At 36.9% G+C, this 24125-nt stretch overlaps 1 protein-coding gene across 1 annotated transcript in view; it reads left to right on the top strand.

The window, feature by feature from the left end:
- The window catches only part of AHCTF1 (AT-hook containing transcription factor 1), a gene marked incomplete at its 3' end in the record, with an annotated part of 72126 nt that extends 54638 nt beyond the window's left edge, over nt 1-17488 (top strand). Inside the window, exons 29-33 of the mRNA XM_080699515.1 lie at nt 5639-5844; nt 7342-9136; nt 12782-12918; nt 14597-14679; nt 17299-17488. Coding sequence (XP_080555641.1) covers nt 5639-5844; nt 7342-9136; nt 12782-12918; nt 14597-14679; nt 17299-17488 — 2411 coding nt within the window. The remainder of the gene's footprint in view (nt 1-5638; nt 5845-7341; nt 9137-12781; nt 12919-14596; nt 14680-17298) is intronic.
- Nucleotides 17489-24125: the final 6637 nt, after the last annotated feature.

Raw genomic sequence — 24125 nt, 5'->3', positions numbered from 1 at the left:
ACCCTGTTTTTTATTCTTTATTTTGAAACAGGGTCTCACTGATTTGCAGAGGCCTCACCAGGTAGCTGAGACTGGCCGTAAACCACCATCCTCCTGTCTCAGCCTCCCAAATGCTGGGATTACAGGTGTGCGCCACCATGCCCGGCTAATATCTCTTAATAAAACTTATAATAGAATTTCCCACAATTTCAAAAAAAAAAAGGATCATGGTTAAATAATTATTGCATGTTCATAGTGACTAGGTCCTAGAAAAGTAGACAGATCTTATGAGCATGGCTTACGTTGCTTTATAAGATAAGAAATTTGAAGGGAGAACTTACATGTGCTACTTTAGGAAAAAATTCGTCATAAATTTTGGAAAAGAACAATAATGTTTAAGGATTGAAATATAAGGTTTTGTAGTCTGACTTAGAAGGCCTTCCAAGAACTTTAGATAAAATAATACTAACATTACAGACTAGATTGTTTCTGTAATTTTTAATTTGTCTTACTTTACTAGAATTCTGTCCAGAAATCAGGAATTTCATTCTATTCTTCATCTCTACTTCCAAAATAATCAGTGGGCAGTCAAAATAAATGTCCAAAAGCTACCATTTTATTGTTTTAGTAGTCATAAATATGTGAAAAGTAATTTCTGAGGCACTAGTGTCTGATCCAGTGATGATCTTCTGTGTGTGCATGCTAGGTATTGATTATTAAACTGAGTAGAGGTAAGCCGGGCATGGTGGCGCACACTTGTAATCCCAGCATTCGGGAGGCTGAGACCGGAGGATCGCAGTTCGTGGACAGCCTCAGCTACTTAGTGAGGCCCTCTGCAACTCATTGAGACCCTGTTCCAAAATAAAGAATAAAAAATAGGACAGGGGGTGTAGCTTGGAGGTCGAATGCCCCTGGCTTCCATCTCCAGACCTGCATAAATAAATAAATCAAGCAAGCAAGCAAGCAAGCAAGCAAGCAAGCAAGCAAGCAAATAGAGGTGATATATGCCCACGTCATGTAGAGTCTAAAGGACTGTATCCACAAGCACTTATGTAGCTTAGTTCTACTCTTGTAGGCCTTTGAAAAGCCAGATTAACACCAGGAAGGAAGACTGAGCTTAGAATTGATGGATCAGAAAACTAGGTTTATTTATATATTTCTTGTTTGATACACAGTTTGAATGGGTTTATTTAAAGGTAACATTAAATCTGTGAAACACAGTACTTAAATCTCTGTTGTGTATAGATTATTTGGAGAAATTATTTTCTGCCTAGGCCAACCTAAAGTTTCTTAAGATCCAAAGAAGTTTGGATGGTGACATCTTTTCTTAGTAAATATAAGCATTATTAATTGATCTAAGAACTTTAGGACTCTGCTCATCAAAAAAAAAAAAAAAAGTATATATATACTGTTTTAGCTACACCATTAGATAAGAATGTTCATAGCAGCAGCCAGGCATAGTGGAGCATAGCTGTAACCCCAGCTACTCACGAGGTTGAGGTAGAAGTATCAGATATTTAAGGCCAACAATCTAGTGATACCCTGTCTTGAAAATAAAATAAAAGCTAGGATTGTAGCTTGGTGGTAGAGCATGCCCCTGGCCTCAATTCAAAGTATAACCAAAAAATAAAAAGAATGTTGTTCCTTAGCAATATCTACATGGATTATTCCTACAGTATTAGACAGTCTAAAGTAGAAATGTTTTTTATGGATTTTTTTGTGGGGGGAGGGATTAAGTAGCAGGATGTTTATTAAAATGAAATCAGCTGAATTTGAATCCCAGCCTAGCTACTTACGTGGGTAGGCATTCTGATCTGGGATGAACAACATAACATACTTATGTTTCAGTTTTTTTCATCTTTTTCTTTGGGTGGTTAGGATTAAGTGGCTTAATAGATGTACAACACTTAGTATAAATAGTACTCGTTATGCAAAAGTGAAAAGTCAGCTTAATGGGAGCTTTTGAGTCAGGCTCAGAGAGAAAGGAACTTCTGGCTACCTGATAACAAGGAAATCAGTGTAAAAGAACAAAAAAGTCAGGCCTAGAAATATATTAAAATTTAAATGGTTAGCATAAATAATATTCTTAATCTTTATGATTTGTAGGTACTTTAAAAGTTGTAGAGGAGGCACTTTCAGAATTAAATCACATAAGCCCTGTTCAAGGAGTGGAAGTTTCCTGTTATGTGCCATCAATCCATGAAGGGTAAGCTGATGAAGATAATATTTGCACTTTTTCTAGAGAAGTTTAACGAGATTCTAAACCCATAGTAAAACATTCTGTGCATATTAGAACACATATAGATCTTGACATCTCAAATTTGATAATATCTTTTTTCTAGGAAGTTCAGTTATATAATTGTGTTTTCAGGATTTACAGTGAAATCTTCTAGTAGGTGTTCCTGCAATATATGAATATATGAACATGATGAATTGAGGCAGAATATGTTTAATATTCTTTGATTCTTTTTTTTGTTGTTGTTGTTTTGGTGATACTGGGGTTCCTGGAGGAAAAACCTCCAGCCTATACTCCTAGACCTATTTTATATTTTTTTATTTGGAAATGGGGTCTCTTAAGCCAGCGAGGCTTGCTTTGAACCTACACGATTTTTGTTGAAGAAAACTGAAAGTTTTCTATCTAGCATTTTCTTCCCATCCTTTCCTCTTTTTAATAATTTCTAATTTCAGGATAATCAGGCACAGGATTCCTGTATGACCAGAGGGAGCATAGGGGTGATAATGTAGAGAAAGTTTTGTTCTCTATCATTTGTTTGTTATAAAACTCAATAGTTTTTCTTTTTTGTAGTTAATTATTGTTCTCTTAAATACTTTCATTGACAGTTTGTCCCAGAAGAGGCATACTACTAAAAATGCAGGACAGTGCTTGCTGTTCAAAATACATTCTAGCAGATTGGTGCTGGTTCCCAAACAATTTATGCTCTAAACTGCATATACTGTAGCTTGCATTAGAATACAGATCAGACTGAAGTAATTGATTCATCTTCTGATAAAAGCTGTTTCTAGACACAGATCTCGTGTCAGCACGTGTAATAAATAGCATTGTTTTAAATATTGAGTGATTTCCCAAACCACACACAAAATTCAGGCTCATGATAGTCACTTCATACATCAAATACTTCACTTCTGGAAACAGCAGTCTAGCTCCACAACTGGAATCTTTGCCAATCCTTAGTAGGAGAAACCATTCTTGAAGGATTATCCAGATTACATTGTTTACTTTAATGTTTACTTAATTTTAATGAAAATGAATGTTATTATAGGGATTTGATGGGTAATTGCAAAACAAACCATTTGTGTAAGAAACTGGTTTCAGTGAGAATCTAATTATTCATATTGGCAAAGAAGTTACTTTTCAAATAAAAACTTAATTTGATATTTTGTGGAACTTTATTGTTGGTTTTCAGTTATCCTTACTGTAAACATTGTGGTTGAGATAAGTCTTATATTTACACCTATGTATATATATTTACAATTCTTTCTCTTGAATTTTCTTTATACCATTTTTTATAAATAGTGTAAATCAGCTGGGTGTGGTGCCGCACGCTTGTAATTCCCGTGCTTGGGAGGCGGAGACAGGAGGATCAAGCAGGTTCGAAGCCAGCCTGCCACGCTGGCTTAGGAAACCCTGTTTCCAAATAAAAAAGTATAAAAAAATAGGTCTGGGAGTGTAACCTGGAAGTAAAAGGGTTTTCAGGAACCCCACTACCACCATAAATAAATAAATAAATAAATAAATGAATAAATAAATAGTGTAAATCAGCATGCTGATTTTTTTTTTTTAAATCAGCATGCTTTAAGTTTTAGGGAAGGGCCAGTGTAAAATGGAAAAGGATCTCTATTAGTATTTTGTGTAACTTATTTTTATCATGTGTATTAACATTGGTTTCATTGCTCTCCCATTGAGTCATTTATCACACTCTCTCCAATTAGCATTAAAATCTTGAATCAGATTCTTCTGTGTATATAGAATATATCCATAATATGAGTGGTACTTTCTTTTAACTTTTGATTTCCATCAAGGAGAGAAGCATTAGGGATAAAGCAGGTTAGAACAGATGGTATATTGATATACACTAAAGTTTACATTTCTGTTTCTAAAGGAAAATCCTCACCCCAAAGTCCCGGGAACCCATTTTGGATGAAGGATTAGTAGCTCTTGAAACCTGTACCTCTACAATTAGAGTTGACAATAAATGTATGTATTATTTTGACCTTAGTATTATTTTGTTTTAGTGTTTTGGGAAAATTTTTTCTATTCTTAGAACAAAAAAAAAATCTTAGTCCAAATTTTCTTAATCTCTTTCTGGTCAGCTTGCTGGGAATAAAAGCATTCTAAGGAAATAACCATCTATCAAAACAGTGGGTTGGTTGCTTTTAAGGCATTTTGTGGTCTCATAGTAGAGTTCTTAGAAGAATATTTTTGTGGGAGTAATTATTTCTAAACATGAAAGAAGAGCAAAGTAAATTACTAGTCCTTACAGAAATGAATAAATAAATTTATTTATTTAATTTCAACACATTCACCCTGGGGGATATTCTCAGACTTTGTCTATATGTAGATGAGGAAGATGTTTTCCTCAAAGGGCTCATGGTTGGGTTTAGGGAAATCCAGTATCTGGAATATCTATCTACTCCTAGAAGCTTTCCAAATGTATTAACTCATTTAATCCTTACCACATTGTGCTGTGATACAGTATTTACCTGAATCCAGAGCCCACATCCTTAACTATTTTGCCTTTTAACTTGTCACATTATAAATAGGGCCCAGAGCAAGTTTGAACAGACCTGGTTTTGTTCCTGGGTTAAAATGTAATATAGGTTAACCAGACGTGTTGGTGTATTTCTGTAATCTCAGGATATGGAAGGCCGAGACAGGAGAATCTCAGCCTCAGCAAATTAGTGAGACCCTGCGATGCTCCTGTCTCAGCCTCCCAAGTACTTGGATTACAAGTGTGTGCACCGTGCCCAGCTCTTAAAGGATTTTTATCCCCTTGGGTATTTTGTGTTTTGAGCCATTTATAAAAGTTAAACCCAAGTATGATGTATGATTCTAGCTAGTGAAAGAAATTTTTTATACAGTCCTCTTCAAATTTGTTAAAGTGATAGAGTGCATTTTTACCTATTTAGGATGTTTTCTGCCTAAAGAAAAATATGCATCTCATTTTATAGCTAAATTAGAGCCCAGATTGCATATCTCGTGTAATTATGTGATGGTTGCAACAAGAACAGCTAGTTATCTAGAAGTCACATGATGAATGTACTTTTCGAATTAATACAGAACACTTGAGCTGCCTCAAAGCAATTTTCATCATATTAAATTTTAGTTCATAGAAATGGTAGCAGTTTCATTCCAATTGAAGAAAACCATTACCATTTTAAAATGTAGAATTTATCTTCTTTGTTTTATCTTCGTGGAAAGCATATATATATTGTTTCAGTTGAATGAGTAGTATACTAGAAAAAAGTGGGTTAATATGTAGATTCTCACAGGTTTCCTCCCTTAAAGATATTATAAGTATGACAATTTATTAGAATAAACTCAAGTGCAGTGTAGCTTTTTTCTTTCTGTTTGCTTTCTTAATGTGTCTAGGTCATGTTTTTCAGTTTAAAATTTAAAAGATTAATTTTTTCCCCCCAGCAGTGGCCAATGTCCTTGGTGATAGTGGAAGCTCAGGGCTTACCTCAGAAAGTCCTATTATCTCTGAACATAGGCCTGACCAGGAAATAACACTGAATTTAAAAGAAGACCATGAAATAGAAGTTGCTATACTAAAAGGAAGTGTCGACCAACCAGAAGAAATGCCTCCAGTTTCTGACAGTCCTCCTGATACTCAAGAAATTCATGTAAAAAAATTAAGTTTTTATTTCTTTATCAGTCTTTCAGTTTTGGTTTCTTTAGGTTTCAAGATATGATAGCTCAAAGCTTATGTATTCATACATTTGACTGTTGTGTAAGAATCTCTAAAAAAAAATCTGTATTGAATAAGTATAAGTATTTGGTGGAATATAAAAGAACACACCCTTTAAAAACTTTCAGAATAGTTTTTTGAAAACCAAAAAACTGTTAAAGAAGCCACTTAATGATTTAGCTTTTGCTTATTATCTGCTTCAAATAAGTGGATTTTTAGCCATAAGAAAATATATAATGGCTATTCCAGAGACAAGTGTAACATTTATACTGTGAAGCACATATGTGTGAAAATAAGTAGATGCATCTAAACAGGATTTTCTCCCATTCATATTTTGGGAGAACAATGTTTATCCTGTGCTGTTTATCTTCTGTATATACTCCAGAATGGGGTTGTTTAGAACCTAATGTGTCCTCATGTTTTTCTAAGATTTGATTAATTTGTTTTCAAGAAGTAATTTCTCTGTGGTAAATTAACATGAAAACCCAATTCTTCTAATTATAGTAATCTGTAATTTTGGAAATTCATTAATTCATAAAAAGTTAAAATTATCCATATTTATTGTAATAAGTACTCTCATGAAGAGTAGTGAAATAGATGGCTAAAGTAATGAAACAGTAGTGAAATAGGTGGCTGGAATCCCTATTTCTTCAGTTGGGAAGCCAATAAAAATGTGGGCTTGGTATAAATGGGAATCCTCACTTACAGGATATTTCCAATCTGTCAAATCACTGAGTGTTTGGGAATGGGAAAATGTCATTGTCTTAGGTGGGTGGTAATGTTCTACCTTCTTGGTCAGGAGATCTCTCTGTTACTTTCTACCTCCTCCTTTTTCTCCCCTTCCCTTACCAAAAGGAAAATGCAAGGACCATTCCTTCTTCTACCAAACCCTTGCAGGAGAGGTACTGAACTTGAAAGCCTTAGGAATTTCATGGTTTATGCAACCCCAGCAAAGGGAAGAGGATTGAGTCTAGCCCAAGGGAGCTTATGTAGGTGAATTGTTCTTCAACCTTATGGGGATCGTGCTGTTTAGAAAAGTGTGGATAGTTAGGTAATTTGGGGATTTTCATTAAAGTACAATTTGGGGGATGTTTCTTTTTCTCCAGTTTTTTTCTTGGATGAAAATAGAATAAGTCCTTTATTTTCTCACAACTGTTATAATAATTTTGAGGGTTTTGTTAATATTGTCTTTTTAGCTACAAAATGTGGACTTACTACTTTAATTCCAGTCATCTCAAAGTCTATCTAGTTATTTTGATTGAATTTTTATTCAGGTCTTATTGCTTAAATGGTTATTTTATAAAGTAAACCCTTATGTGACTTATATCAGATGTAGTTTATGTTTAAAAATGCACATACCAGGAGTGAGATGGTCGTTAAAAACCTTTGCTTTTGGTTAAAATGTCTTAAACTGGTCTCTAATTCATTTTAGGTGATTGGACATGAAAAGCTTGAAGTTGAAAATTCAGGAGAAGAGGCTAGGAATCTTTCATTTAATGAGTTATATCCCTCAGGAACTCTTAAACTTCAATATAATTTTGATACTATTGAGCAACAGTTTTGTGATTTGCCTGATAATAAAGACTCTGCTGAATGTGACATTGCTGAAGTAGATGGCGAACTTTTTGTGGCTCAAAGCAACTTTACGTTGATATTGGAAGGTGAAGAAGGAGAACTTGAGGCAGGTGATTCTGCAGAATCTAATGTGTTACCTAAAGCAGCTAATATAGCAACCAAGGAAAAACTTGTATACAGTGTAGAACATGATAATCATGGACATGACGCAAATTTTTCATCTCTCATAACTAATGACCAAGAATCTCAAAAGATAGAAACTTTACCATATGTGCCTGAACCAATAAAAGTAGCAATTGCAGAAAATTTATTAGATGTTATTAAAGACACAAGAAGTAAAGAAATTACTTCAGATACAATGGAACAATCTATTCATGAAAACATACCTTTAGTAAGCGAAAAGGTAGCTCGTTCCACCAAGTTAGTCAAACCTATATTTAAGACTATTCAAGAAACAAGTACAGAGACTATAAACATCAGCCAGGATGGTGACATGGTTTCTTCCAGAACACGCACAAGAAGGCAGCATGCCCAATACTTGGCGATCACATCTGCCCAACAAGAGTCCACAGATGCTGCTACCCCTAAGACGCCGGGGCTACCATCTATAAGGAAAACTAGAAAAGCAAAAGAAAATTCTGAGACTTCAGAAAGTGCCCATTCTAATATCAAAGAAATACCTCAAGATTCTGTTATTACTAGAACAGGAAGAAAGAAAGTTAGTCAAGGTACCTTAGAAAGAGTTGATTCTGTGGCACAAGAATTAAAGTTTACTCCAGTGAGGGAACTGAAAAGGTTACAATCATCACAGCTGTGGGAACCAGCAACTGAAGAAACTTCTTTTAGAAAGGAAGTTAAGCTTTTATCTGTTACAAAAAGGGCTCCTAAAAGACTTAAAACATCTGTAGAAAATCAGGAAAGTACTGAAATGATTAATGATATAAAGGTTAGTAAAGTGGCAAGTCCTAGCAGGACTATCAAAAAGTTGAAAAATGCTAATTTAGAAGCCTCTGGAAATAAAGAATATAAACAAAATACGATATCCAGTGACCATCAGTTACCTATTAAGCATAGTAGAAGGGTCAAAGGGAAAGAAATTAATACTTCAGATGTGAAAGATGAGTCTAAACTTGATTCATCCCAATTGACTCTACAAGCAGAAAGTGATGTGCCTGTCACACCTAGGAAACGTGGCAGACCAAGGAAAATAAATCCATCGGAAAGCATTCCATCCGAGGCTGTTAAGGAAGAGATAAGTCCCAAGAAACAAAAAGTTCTCAGCCTCCGACGATCTACAAGGAATACCCCAGCTAGAAATGAGAATATGGATGTTGGGAGGCCCGCCTTAGAAAAATCTATTTTAGTGCCAAATGAGGAACTTGCAGTGGTGACAAGCTCTAAGAAAAAAGCTACGAAAACTGAAAATCAAAGCCAGAAACGCAAAGGAAGCTCAGAATCAGAAGAACACGTAGGTAAAATGTCACACAGAGAAGCAAGTGACCAAGAAGAAAAATTGCTTGCCACCTCCACTTTTACTAAAACCCCCCGGAGCGCCAAGACTAGATCGAGCAAGGCCATCCTGTTGCAGGATCTTTCTGAGCCAAAAAACAATTCTTTATCTTCTGCCTCACCAGTTTCAAGGGGGAAAAAAGGTACTTTTACTCATTTTTATCTTATTCAGAATATTGAGAATAAAGTTTATTTATTTAAAAAGCACTATTTGATCTCACTTAAAACATTAATTGTCCTAAAGAAATTGTGTATACTCACAGGGGCTCTCCCCCACCTCCAGAAACTGCTCTCTCAAAATTAGTCTTTTAAAGATTTTGTGTTTCCAAGTTTATTTTGAGATTTAAGAATTATGTGTCATCTAGTATATACCTTTTAAAATCTCATAATTCTCTTGACATAGGTTTTAGAATATTTTTATTCTGTTATTATAAGTGACTTAATTTTGGTTTTTCTCCAGAAGAATCAGTGTTTTTAATCTAAGAAGGGTCATGACTATTGGCTTATGCCCCAAAGCTATCCATTACTTCATATTGTTTTTTGTTGTTTTAAGTTTTTAGAAAAACTAAACCAAGTGGCCTTGTATATAAAATAAGCAAGCATTCTACCACTGAGTTACACTACCAATCAATCCTCTGTTTTCAAACATGATTTCTCTCTACGTTGCCATCCTGGTCTTGAGCCATATGAGCCTCCTCCCTTAGCCTCCTGAGTATCTGGGATTACCATGAGGCTACCATACCTGGCCCCAAATTGTTTTGAAGGAAACCATTATTTGGGTTTAGTTTTACATCATCATCATCATCATCATTATTATTATTATTGATGCTAGGGATTGAACTCAGAGGAATTCTCCCTACAAGCTATACTCCCAGCACTTTTTTTTTTTAAACGGGGTCTTGCTAGGTCGCCAAGGTTCTCACTGAATTGCTGAAGCTGGTCTCAGACCTTTGTCAGCCTCCTAAATACTGAGATTACAAGTGCATCACCATGTCTGGTCATCAATAGCTTTTTAGTGAATAGGATATATAAATTGATTAAATTTCCCATAAAGTAACCTGTCTGCATGCCCACCCTTCCTTGTCACTGAGGAGGTAATAGATGAATGGTTTGGTTGGCATAAGTTAAACCTTCTCAACAGGGGTGGTATCTTACTCTTAAATCAGGCTTGAAGCCAGACTCAGCAACTTAGTGAGACCTTGTTCTCTCCCTACCTCTTTTTTTGTTTGTTTGTTACTGGGGGTTGTACCTGGAAGCATTCTACCTCTGAGCTACACCCTCAGTCTGATTTTATTTATTTGGAAACAAGATCTCACTAAGTTGCCAAGGCTAGCTTTGAACCTGTGATCATCTTGTTTCAGCTTCCGAGGTACTGAGATTACAAGAGTGTACCACCATGCCCAACTGACCCTATTTCTAAATAAAATAAGATAGGGTTGGGGTATTGATGGGAGGTAGAATGCTCGTGGGTTCCATCCCCAGCACCACCCACGTGTCTAGAAAGGTGTTAGTGAAAAGGATTCAGACTGGTGTAGTTGGCTTGTTGCCATTAGAGTAGCTTATATACAGGTGATAATAATGTTTGGGTAAATAAAATATAGTTGTCTATTTAAGTTATAGTTTAAAATTTGAATTTCAGCAATGCAGTAGGAGAGTCTACATCAAGTAGATGGCATTATTAAGTTTATTTAAGCTTTTAAAACCTGTCAACATGAATATATAAGACATTAGTGAACCTCTTGAATTGAGGTAGGCCAAGAGCTGTTAGAAAAATGGTTTTTGTACTAATACTTTGTATTGAGGAGAATGAAAAAAAATGAGATTTTAGCTAACTTTTTAAAACTGCTCTATATAATAATGGTTAAATGAAAAGTATTAGCTGGGCATGGTGGCGCACACTTGTAATTTCAGTATGTGAGAGGTAAGACGGGAGGAACGCAGGTTCAAAACCACCTTTGGGAACTTGGTGAGACCCTGTTTTCAAATAAATAAAATTGGGCTAGGGATATAGCTCAGAGGTAGAATGCTCCTGGGTTCATTTTCCAGTGCCACACAAATACACACACACACAAACACACACATGCACACATAAAAACTGAGTAAATAAATAAAATGAAAAGTCTACATCAGCAAATGGCAAAAGAATGTTACTCAAAAAACTCACACTTTCCCCAGGACTTGGAGAAATTAAGTGCATTCAAAATTCTTGATGATATTTCAAATATATTCCAGTTAATTCTGATCTTTGTCCTCTTTACATAGTTATCTGTATAACTGCTAATTATGATTTTTCTGCTAATAGAAATAATATATGCCTATTATAGAAGATTAGAAAATGAAAGTATAGTGAGCCGTCTAGAGAATCACTAACTGCTATTCATATATTACTGTATACCCTTACAGTTATATATACATATAGCTTAAAAACAACGAACTGTAGTTTATGTTATGAATGTATTTCCCTTTCCCCCTGCTCATGGCATAAGCATTTTCAGATAATCATCTTTAAAACCCTTAGTATACATTGTGCAGTGTTTTTTTTTTGTTGTTGTTTGTTTGTTTCTTGTACCCCTCCTCCTCCATGCTGGTGAGTTTACATGTAGCATTTCATCTCCCTAATGTGTCCCAGATTACTTAAACCTTCTGTTGAGTATTTGACTTACTTTCAGATTTTCTAGCACTAAAAATAAAGATCTTCTAGTGTAAGATAAAGGGATTAGAGATAAGAAATTTATAATTAGGGATCTCTAATTTCTGTCATTTGCTAGCAGGGCAGAAAATCATTTATGCTGAGTCTTGTTTCCTTAAATGAGTTTGGCCATAGCAGATTCTTGTGAATACTCAACATTTTTACAAAGCAGTTACCACCAAGGATACAGCCATTTTTCTTTCTTTTTGTCTAGATTATACTTTCTACACTGTTATATTTTTGGTGACGATTTAATTGTATTTTAAATATTTCAATGGGATGTGTGCAGATTGCATATAGAAATATTTATGATTGGAAGGTCATCTTCTAATTGAAACCTAGCCAAAAAAAAACATATCTTAGAATCTTACTTAGTTTTATTTTACTAACTAAAGAATGTGAAGTTTTACATTGCTTGAGATGGTCTTCAGTTTGCATTACTTGACAGTAAAAATTAAGAGGGGCCTGTAATACACCCGAGTCTGTCGTAGGCATATTCTGTTCTACCTCTGAGCTGAGTTTAGCCCGGAGGTAGAAGGGCTTCTAGGAACCCCAGTACCACCAAAAAAAGGAGAAAGAATTAAAACTAAACAATTAGGTGGTGCATGTCTGTAATCCAGTACTTGGGAGGCTGAGACAGGAGGATCTTGGGTTTGAAGACAACCTCAGCAACTTACCAAGACCCTGTTTCAAAACTAAAAGTAGGGCTGGGGTATAGCTCAGAGGCAGAATGCCTCTGCATTCAATTCCTAGTGCCTGCCTGTGTTGTCTGTCTGTGTCTGTCTCTCCTCTCTCTTTCTCTCTCATCTGCATACACAGACATACACACACACTAGTATTAAACCATTTTTGTAGCCTTTGGTTCCTTTTTATTATGGCATTTTCCATTTTGAGGCATTAACTGTTCCTGGGCACTTGATATACCTAGATGGTCCTGTTTTTTTCTTTTGTCATGTCCTTCTTAATAGAGATAATTATGTTAGAATACCCGTATTTCTAAGATTGGGGATATCTGCATCTTTTTACTGTGTACTTCTGTTCCAAGTTTTTTTTTTTTTTTTAATACATATAGATGATTTTTCCCCCAATTTTGTTTTAGCTGGAAAAAGAGAGGCTGCTGCTGCACAGCTAAAAGAATTCGTTTCAGATTTATCTTCTCAGTTTGTCTTCTCACCTCCTGCTTTGAGAACCAGGCGAAAAATCACATCCAGTACGTCCAGACTTGTAGATGAAATGGTAAGAAATATATTATTTTATATATGCTTGTTTAAATATATTTATTATTAAATATAAACATTTCTTGTATGAAGTTCTTTAAAGTTAACAGCCAATTTTATGAAAAGCCCCAAGCTGTCCTGTCTGCATCCTTGAAGACCCTACCTAAGTCAGATCTGTGGTTTGTTGCTGATGATATCTTATTTACCGGCAGCTATAGGTGTTAGTGCCTGTCAGAATTATCTGGATGTAACAGGGCAGGTTGGTGCATACCTATAATCCCAGTACTTGGGAGGCTGAGGCGAGAGGATTGGAGGTTTGCCACCAGTCTCAGGTCTTAGTGAGGTCCTCAGCAGTTTAGTGAGTCTCTATTCCAGAGTAAAATGAAATAGGGGTCCCCCAATGAATTACCTGGGTGTGCAGGTACTTCTTATATCCTGTTCTGTCATTTAAAGTGCATCCCAGAAGAGATTATTTTAGAGTTGCACATAACTCTACAATAAAAATTCTATAAGAGCCAGGTGTAGTGGCACACACTTGTAATCCCAGCATTTGGGAGGCTGAGACAAGAGGATCCAGGTTCCAGGACAGGCTTAGCTACTTCTTAGTTGGCCCTTTGCCAACTCAGTGAGACCCTATTTCCAAATAAAGAATAAAAAATAGGGCTGGGGGTGTAGTTTGGAAGTAGAATGTCCCTGGGTTTTATCCCCAGTACCTTAAAAAAAAAAAAAAAAAAAAAAACTTCAAGGATTGTGACTTCCTTATATTTATGAATTTTAATTTATAAGCATTTATTGAATTATTTGCCAAGATCTGAATACTGTGCAAATACTTAAGACATAAATAATCGAGCTCAGCTGGCTGTGGTGGCACACACTTGTAATCCCAGTACTTGAGAAACTGAGACAGGATGATTGTAGGTTTTTGGCCAGCCTCAATTTAGTGAGGCCTGCCCTCTACAACTTAGTGAGACACAGTTTCAAAATAAATAGTGCTAAGCTGGGCGTGGTGGCTCATGCTTGTAATCCCAGCGCTTGGGAGGCTGAGACAGGAGGATCGCATGAGTTCGAAGCCAGCTTCAGCTACTTAGTGAGGCTTTCGGCAACTCAGTGAGACCCTGTTTCCAAATAAAATATAAAATAGGTCTGGGAGTATAGCCCAGAGGTAGAAAGCCCCTGGGTTCCACCTCCAGTACCACCAAAATATAATAATAATAATAATAATAATAATAATAATAATAATAATAATAATAATAATAAATAGTGCTAGGGATATAGCTCAGAGGTAGGATGCCCCCTGGATTTTATCCTCAGTACCACTCCTCCCTCCCCTCAATATCCAGCTTACAGTTGATTAAATCACCATTAGGTAAAAACAGTAATTGTTTCATTGTATGATAAAAAATAATTTATACCCAAATACCTTGTAGACAAGAAGGTAGAGGAGATAGGCATTCATGGACAGACTCAGAAAGAAGCATGGCAGTGTAGAGTAGGTCAGGAGATTCATGAACTAGCAAATAGCCATGTGTGGATTTTAGGTTTTTTCTATGAAAGATGAATTCTGTGTAGGGAAAAAATAGTTCTCTGGTGACCTAATCCCTATGAATTGGAGAGAGCCTGGGTTTGTGACTGAGGCTAATTTAGATTTCAAATGTTTAATTACTAAAGATTTATTTCTTAAAATTTTTAACCCATAGGATCACGATGCTAAATCAGTAAAAACTGTTGGAGAGCAAAAAGCGAAAAGCACCAGGTCTACAAAACCAAAACATGCAAACAAGTAAGTTTTATTTTATAACCACTTGTGTCTCCAAATAAGAGTTGAGAAGAATCTTACTTAAAAAGGAAAATTAGAAGCCAACTGTGGTGGCACACGCTTGTATTTGGAAGACTGACATAGGAGGATTGCAGGTTTGTGGCTAGCCTCAGCTCTACTTAGGCTATCTGCAACTTAGCGAGACCCTGTTTCAAAATAAAGAATAAAAAATAGGGCTAGGGGTATAGCTCAAAGGTAGAATGCCTCTGAGTTCAGTCTCCTGGGAGAAAAAAAAGGGTGGAGGGATTAGGACCGAAAATAGATAGCTCTGTAGTAGAGCACTTGCCTAGCATGCATAAGCCTCTGTTTGATTTCCAGCAATGGGAAAAAAGAAAGGTGGGGGAATTAAGCTCATCCCAAAAGGGTAATTCTTGGGAACATATATCACTGACTCTTGGACAATGTTAGATTTTGCCTCTGGAGGAGGATTTCTTCATACAGTGATCATGAAAGCCCATTCATGCTATTTATTTATTTATTTATTTATTTATTTATTTATTTATTTATTTATTTATTTATTTATTTATTTATTGGTGGTACTGGGGTTCCTGGAAGCCCTTCTACCTCTGGGCTACATTCCCAGACCTATTTTATATTCTTATTTGGAAACAGGGTCTCCTAAGCCAGCACGCGTGGCTGGCTTCGAACCTGCGCGATCCTCCTGTCTCTGCCTCCCAAGCCCAGGGATTACAAGCGTATGCCACCACGCCCGGCTCATTCATGCTTTTTAAAGAAGGGTGGTGGGACTGCTTGCAATGGTGCATGCCTTAATTCAGAGATTCTAGGCCAGTGTTTGATAGCTTAGCAAGTCCCTGTTTCAAAAATAAAAAGGTCTGGAGATGTGGCTTAGAGGTAGAACTTGCCTGGGTTCAATTTCTAGTGTCACCAAAAAGTAAAAAATGAAGACGCATTGGTGGTAGGCTGTTTAAAGCCCAGTGTTTCTTTTTCTTTTTCTTTTCTTTTTCTCTTTTTCTTCAAATGTAGTGAATGGGAGATGAGGACTTTTCATTAGTAAAGATGTGTGACTACTATAAAAAATGCAAACTTTAAAGGCATATAATTTCACTAGTAGTAATAAAATTGCATCCATGGGAAAATTATTCCACTTCATATATACTTAACTTGTTTTACAATGCCTTGTTCATGCCGTGCTTAGCCATGGCTAAATTTAATAGAAATATAAATCAATTCGCCTTTTTCTTTTTACACAAAGCCTATTTATTTATTTTACACACACACACACACACACACACACACACACACACACAATTTGCTAATTTTTTGTGGTACTAGGTATTGAACCCAGGGCATTCTACCTTCAAATTACACCCCCAGTCCTATTTTTTATTATTTATTTTTGAAGCAGGGCCTCACTAAATTCCTGAGACTTGCTATGAACCTGCAATCTTCCTCTCTCAGCCTCAGTTCTAACTACTGGAATTACAGCATGCACCACCATGCCTGGCTCATTTTATTTTTTATTATTTTGTTAATTGCTATAACGTTGTTTATTTATAAATTGGCTTTGTAAACCCAACGTGGTGGCATACATTTGTAATCTCAGTACTAGGGATGATGAAACAAGAAGATCACAGGTTCAAGACCAGGCTTAGCAATTGAGCTGAGACTATTTCAAAATATAATATGTTTGTGGGTGTAGCTCAGAGGTAGAGTGATCTTGGGTATAATCTTCAGAACCACAAAGTATAAAAATAAATAAGTAAGCTTTGTGTACATTTGGAGTGCTACTTCAACTACCAATATTTGTTAGGTGCTGATGTTTGTGAATTTTCATTTCATTTCCTTTAGGGGGAGGCATGATGCTGGGAATTGAACCTAGGAGTATTGAAGCCTCTGAGCTATCCTCCCCCTCTTTTTTTTTTTTTTCTTTTCTTTTCTTGCAGTACTGGGGATAGAACCTAGGGCATTCTACCTACAAGCTATACCTCCAGCCCTATTTTTATTATTTATTTGTTGGTAGTACTGGGGATGGAACCCAGGGGCCTTCTATCTCTGGGCTACACTTCCAAACCTATTGTATATTTTTTATTTGGAAACAGGGTCTCTTAAGCCAGCTAAGGCTGGCTTCGAACCTGCACGATCCTCCTGTCCTCAGCTTCTGAAGCGCGGGGATTACAAGCGTGCGCCACCATGCCCGGCTTATTCTTTCTTTTTTTGAAACAGGGTCTCACTGAGTTGCAAAGGGCCTCACTACGTAGCTGAGGCTGTCCTCGAACCACGATCCTCCTGTCTTAACCTCCCAAATGCTGGGATTACAAGTATGCACCACTGTTCCAGGATTTTTTTTTTTTTTTTTTTTTAAACAAGGTCTTGCTAAGTTGCTTAGGCGGGCTTTGAACCTGTGTAGTCCTCCTGTCTCAGCCTTTCTTCCATGTGCTGGAATTATAGGTGTGCATCACCATACCCACCTAGTTTACAAGAGTTTTAAAACTACTTCTCTTATTAAATTCATTACCTTTTACAGAATGAAAGCACTTGGCAAAAGTTACCCTAAAGGGCTGAGAAGCCAGTTATATTTATAATTGATATGTTTATTCTTACTTGATTTTATATTTATTTCAGAAACATAGAAGAGAGTTCCTGGTCACCTCCTCCGGTAGAAATTAAACTTATTTCTCCTTTGGCAAGCCCAGTTGATGAACTTAAGGGCAAACCAAGAAAAACTACCGAAGTGAAAGGAAAGGGTCTGGGGAGGGGCAGGAGGAAACCGTCTTCTTTTCCAAAGCAAGTTCTGCGCAGGAAAATGCTGTAATTTCCCCCGAGATTTTAATATACACCTATTTGTAAAGCCATCAGAATTGTGTGGGTTATTAAAAATCATCTAATTTGGAGGAAAGTAATTTATATAAATTATTGTAAATTTTTGTATACAGAATGTCTTCAATATGTAAAGTAACTCCATGTGGAGTGTGATTCTTTTAGTTCAAGTGTTTTTTCTATTTTATATTAAGACTTCATACATTTATATAATATGTAAATATGGCTTATTATTGGAATGTTAAATAAAATGTATACCTAACAGTAGCTTGTGTCTTTTAGATTTTTGAGAGGGATTTCTGTTTAATAGTGATTTTATATGTTGCCATTGGTTCCATTTTCTCGCTACAGTTAAAATATTAGACCAATCTTAAAATTAGGATGATTGAATTATTTTTTAAAGTTGTTATTTTATAATTATGCACTTTGATTCTGTGATTAAGATTTTTAATCATGTATATTTTTAGTTGTTTGTTTTTTGCCTGTTACTATGTTGAAATTGAATGATGGGCATGTAATTTTGCTACCTTTTTGTAATTTAACAAATTTTTTGTAATCTACCTCAAATGAGTAATTTTCCTAGTAATGCTTTGGTTAACTATGATATTGGCATTTCTTACTCAGCAAACTTAAAGGCTTTTTATCTAAAAGTCTCTTAATTCAGAGACCAGTTATCCAGGTTAGATTGACCGGTTCACTGCTTATTAGCAACCTCCTGAAAAGATTTGAGAAGGAAAATAAATGTTTTATGGATATTAAGTGCACCTTGTGTGTACCTGATACTGATAAGGAGAGAAATCTGGACAATATTATAATAATCTTGTTGTGAACGAGCTTCCTACTGAAATACAGAAATTTGTTAATATTCAGGTTTAAAACTGGCAAATGATTATAGGGCCTCAGGCACAGATACTGAGAATGGAAAGCATGTGAGTAGGTGTTGAACAAAAACACCCTATTCCCTGCAGTATGATTGTGTGCAATTCAGTAATGATAAATGTTTTTAAATAATTTATAATAGGTGATTGATAGTGTGTCATGAAAGGACCACTAATAATTGATTATTTACAAACTGCCTTTGTCAGCTAGGCTCTTCATGCTTTAGTGTGAGGCATAGCAGTGTGCTTTCTGCATTATTTTTCTACCAAATAACAGTATGGATAATGAGAAATGATAAGAATGCCCACACCAAGTGTTGACTGGGTGAGAGAAACGGTATGAGTGTGGCCTTTCAGTCAGGCAGGCCAGTGGGGAATGTTACATTGCCTTGTTGAAATGTAACTGGCTTTGGTTTTATTAATTTTTTAATGATAGTTGTCAAACTTGTATTTAAGCTGCTTGTCATTTATGGAATGTTAAACTTAAATAGGTTTGTTAAATTGATTTTTAAGATCAAATGAATTAGTAAACAGTTTCATTCCTTGGCACAAGTAGCACAATAAAAAATTAATAAAGAGATACTGTCAAGTTAATATTTCCAACAAATACAATTTGGTGAATGTAGACATGTGTTTCTGTTTTTAATAAATTACATTTTCCAACTCTGAAAGTAGAATATCCAAATTGCCAGTTCTAAATGAACTCTTTTTTTTTTTTTTTAATTTTTCTTGTGGGTCTGGGGATGGAACCCAGGGGCATTTGACCTCCAAGCTACAACCCCTGCCCTATTTTTTATTCTTTATTTTGAAACAGTGTCTTGCTAAGTTGCAGAGAGTCTCACTAAGTAATTGAAGCTGTCCACAAACCGCGATCCTCCTATCTCAGCCTCTATTTTTTATTTTATTTTATTTTATTTTATTTTATATTTTGTGGGTCTGGGGATGAAACCCAGAGACATTTCATCTCCAAACTACACCCCCTGCCCAGTTTTTTTATTCTTTATTTTGAAACAGGGTCTCACTGAGTTGTGGAGGGCCTAAGTAAGTAGCTGAGGCTGTTCGTGAACCACAATCCTCTGGTCTCCCAAATTCTGGGATTACAAGCATGCATGCGTCACCATGCCCGGCACAGTCTATAATTTTATCTTGTATTAGTACTTGCTCTCCTAGTGTTAAGGTTAGATAACACACAGAGAAAGATCAGTTCACTTTGTCTGGATAGATCCCAAAGGCTTCCCAGATTGAGAACTACATTTGAGAGGACTGCAAAGGAAATAAAATTTTTGTCAGGACTGCTAGACAGAGTGAAGTGCAAAGGTTTATTTGGCAACAACTGTATCCCCAAGTGAGATACCACATCACGGGGACCTGGTCTGAGGTCCTGCTCACTATTACAGCTTGATGCCTTTTTTTCCTTGCCCACTAATAGAGCTTTGCACATTTTTGATGGGTATCAGTCTGTCCTGTACCTTTCTATTATCTGTGGTTGTGGGAATATTTCAGCAGCAAGCCTGAATTAGATAATTTTAGTTATGTGAATAACTAGGTTACTTTAACAGCTGCTTAAAGGCTTATAAAGTGGCATGGTTTCTTAGGCAACTGATCAACATATGCCAAAGTAGTAATGACTAGTAAATTAGATGTTTTGCCCACCCACCAAAAATGAAAGGAAATAAAATCATTTTCCAACCTAACTCTTCCAACGGCAAGGCAATTTTTCTGTGGGTCTTTTTTCACTGGCATCTAGTACTATTACTATAACCAGCTGCACAGTTTTTCTTTTGATACTTGGGATTGGGTGCAGGGGCAATTTACCTCCAGGCTACATCTCTAGCCCTTTTTTTCTTAAGGTACTATGGTTGGAACCTAGGAACATTCTACCTCTAAACTACACCCCTAGACCTATTTTTTTATTCTTTATTTTGAAACACGATCTCACTAAGTTGTAGAAGACCTCACTAAGTAGCTGAGGCTGTCGTGAACCGCAGACCTGTCTCAGTCTCCCAAATGCTGGGGTTACAAGCGTGCGCCACCACACCCGGCTTGCCTTTGTTTTTTCATACAGCAACTTGATGTGTTCCCAGGCTGGTCTTGAACTTCTGAGCTCAAATGATTCTCCTACCTCAGCTTTTCAAGTAGCTAGGAATACAATCATGTGCCATCACAACCAGATTAAAGGTGTTTTATATTTTTGTGCTGGGAATTGACCCAGGGGTATTTTACCTCCAAGCTAAACGCCCAGCCTTTTTTAATTACTATTATTTTGAAACAGGGTCTCAGGTTACAGGGTATCTCACTGAGTTGCTGAGGCTGGCCTCATACCTGTGATCCACCTGTCTCATCCTCCCAAGTACTGACTGGGTAAGATTATTGGTATTTGCCACTACAGCCAGTTCAATGTGTCATTCTTTATGGCTGGGTAATAGATATACCAGATTTTGATTATGTCCATTTTTTTTTTTTTACTTGATAGGCATTTGAGTTGTTTTCACTATCTTGCTATTATAAATAATCCTCTTAGTTATATTTCTGTGTAAGTTTTTGTGTGAATGTATGTTCATTTCTCTTGGTTATATATGTAAGCTTAAAATTTGTGTGTGATCTGGTTTGCTGTTTAGTTGAGAAACTGCCAGGTTTTCCAGAGCAGCTGTATTTTATATTCCCACCAGAATATATGAGATTTCTAATTTCTCCACCTTTGTACCACTGACACTCCTCCCACTCCCCCAAACCCAACAAACACACACTGGGGATTGAACCCAGGGGTGTTTTACCTCCAAGCTATACCCTCGGCTCTAATTTTGAAACTGGGTCTCTTAAGTTGTTGAGTCTGGCATCTAATCTGGGATCCTTGTCACAGCCTCTCAAGTACTGGGGTTATAGGAATTTTATTTAAGTTGATGTGAACTGGTATCTCATGGTTTTGATTTCCCTAATGACCAATGATGTTATTTGTGCTTAATACCCATTTGTTTTACCTCTCATGGAGGAATGTCTATTCAGACATCAGCATTTGGGCAGCCACCTGGGTGGGGAGATGGCTTCAGAAGTAATAGCCCAGTTGCTGTCCTCTACTTGGGAGTCAAGCTGTTGTAGGGGATTCTTTGTTGTAATTACACACGCTACTTATTTAGGGTCCGCAGTATAGCAGATTGGGGCTGATGAAGAGGTTATGCACCCACCCCTTTATGAGTAAGCCAGTTTACACTTTGACCAGTAAAGTCTTGCTTAGTGGCTCTATGTGTAATGGGTCTTTGTATGCTGCTAGAAACTTCTGTCCTAAAGAGGAGCATCCAGTTTCAGCATCCAGAACTGATCCTGAATGTAGAAGTGACTTTTGCCCTCATTCTTGCCAGAGTCCAGCTCATGCCATCTTCTGTGCAGGTGACATCTACAGCAGGCCTAGGAGAAGGGGACCAGAGCCAGCGCCTGGGCTGCCAAATGCCTTTGCTTTCACAAATGCTTTCTGCTGGGGAGCATCTTGGTCTGTGTGGCTGCCTTAATATAGTAGGTGTAGGTATCATCCAAGATGAGGGCACCCAGTAGTCCCACAAAAGCCTGTACACTTTACAACATGAGGCATTGGAAAGTTTGCTCTTCATCTCCCACATCCAGGGATGTCTCAGCTGTTCTGGGGCTCTGATCCTGATTGGGTTTGCAGCCCATCCATCATGCAGAGATGAGTGCAGGTGTTCTGCTCTGTCCCCTATGGAGTCGTACCCATCAATTAGCATATCATCAATATCTTACTAAGCAAAGCCAAGTGGGAATAAGAACAGAACATGTCTTGAGCCACCATGCCAGGACAGATAGTAGACTGAGGAATGTCCATTGTCTTCCCTCCCAAGTGAAGACCAGCTGGCTCTGTGAGAGTGTAAGAAGGTGCTGGAAAAGGCATTGACTAAGTCCAGGGAAAGAATGTGCAGAATCAGCAGATACAACTTTACAGTACCTGAGCAGCACCAGGCTCCACAGCATGGATAGGAAGTGTGACCTCATTTAACTCCCTGGATAAAATTAAATTAAACAAACAAACAAAACTCCCTGTAACTGGCAGTCATTCTCCAAGTTGCCTTCAGCTTTTTCACTGGCCCAAAGCCTGTTGAAGGCACTGTGAGCAGATCATTAAGTTCTACCCTGCTCTAATTCGTTCATTATTTCTCCAGTCTCCATATCTACCTGGCAGCTTTCCCCAGTCTTGTATTTACTACCCTAGTAGGGGCAGGAAGGTCAACAAGGGCCCCATTTTGCTTCTGCCCCCCCTCAATCCTGCCTCTACTACTTGAACTCTTGAGTAAAAATTTCCCCAGAAGAGAGGTACGTAGTGTCTTTCCTGATAGAATATTCCTAAACATTCCTAAAATGTTTTGGGGGAACATGGAGGTTAGTACCAAAATGGTATAGTGGGTAGCCTCCCACTTTCTATCTGCAATACTTTTTCTGCTTTGGTGGTCTTACCCCCATATCCATCAATAACTTTCCAGGGCCCTCAAAGAATTCTGGCTTGCCATATTGACATCTATTTAGCATCTATATCTACTGGGGTGATGGTCTTGTTCTCAAAGGATCGTAAATAGTGGATTTCATGTGTGGCCTCTGGTCACCCCCTAATATCCCTTACTCTGGGGCAACTTTTGCCCCACCCCTAATATGAGACAGTAGGATTCATCCCCAGTAGCTGTCAGTGCTAAGAATAACACAATTACAGAAAAGAAAAGAAAAAAAAACCTAAATGAATGGTAAATTCCTGGCTTAGTTTCCTACCAGTATATATAAAGATTTGCAAAACAATTTATATTGGATAACAAAGAAAAATTATAATTGACTCTGAATTTGTAATTTGTCTATATAGAGGGAATTCTGGTAGCAAGTGAGTGGTTTGCATGCATTCCAGAGCAGCCACCACTAAACAAAAACCCTAAGACCCAGAACATGTGAAGATGTTCACTTTTCATCTGGCATATGGGTCTCACAGTGGATTTCAAAAGGATAAAGATGGTATTCTTATTTCAGCTGATGCTAGTAGTAAATTTGCAGGCCAGGTAAATTGCTTTAAAGCAAATTCAATTGGGTGTGGTGATCCATGCCTGTAGTCTCAGTACTCAGGAGGTTAAGACAAGGGATTGCAAGTTCGAAGCCAGCCTCAGAAATTTAGCGAGACCCTCAGTATATATATATATATATTTTTTCAGCACTGAGGATGGAACCCAGAGGCATTCTACCCCCAGTCCTACTTTTTTTGTACTTTGTTTTGAAACAAGGTCTCACTAAGTTGCAGAAGGCCTCACTAAGAAACTGAGGCTGTCTCAAAACCTCCATCCTCCTGTCTCCCAAATGCTAGATTACAAGAGTGTACCACATGTCTGGCAACCCTCAGTAATTTTGTGAGATTCTGTTTCAAAGTAAAAAAAAAAAAAAAAAAAAAAAAAAAAAAAAAAAAAAAAGGGCTAAGGATGTAGCTCAAAGGTAGAATGGCCCTGGGATCAACCTCAGTGCCCAAAACAAAATAAACAAAAAACAATTTCAATGGCAGGTGGTATTTTTCCCTATTGTACTGTTACACTATGAGCAGTTTAATAAACTACAAAGAAGAAATAGGTTACACACATCGGAACCAGAGAAACAAGATTTTCCATCCAACAGACAACTAAGATTGGTTATCTGTGGAGATTCATTATTTATGTTAGTCTTTTACCTATCTCTAAATTGTATTGTTTGCTTTTATTGTTGCTAATATTTAGGATTTCTAGTTGG

The sequence above is a fragment of the Muscardinus avellanarius genome (assembly GCF_963383645.1).
Source record: "Muscardinus avellanarius genome assembly, chromosome: 7".
Taxonomy (NCBI): Eukaryota; Metazoa; Chordata; class Mammalia; order Rodentia; family Gliridae; genus Muscardinus; species Muscardinus avellanarius.
Note: the sequence above shows the minus strand (reverse complement) of the source record. Positions and strands in the feature narration are given on the sequence as shown.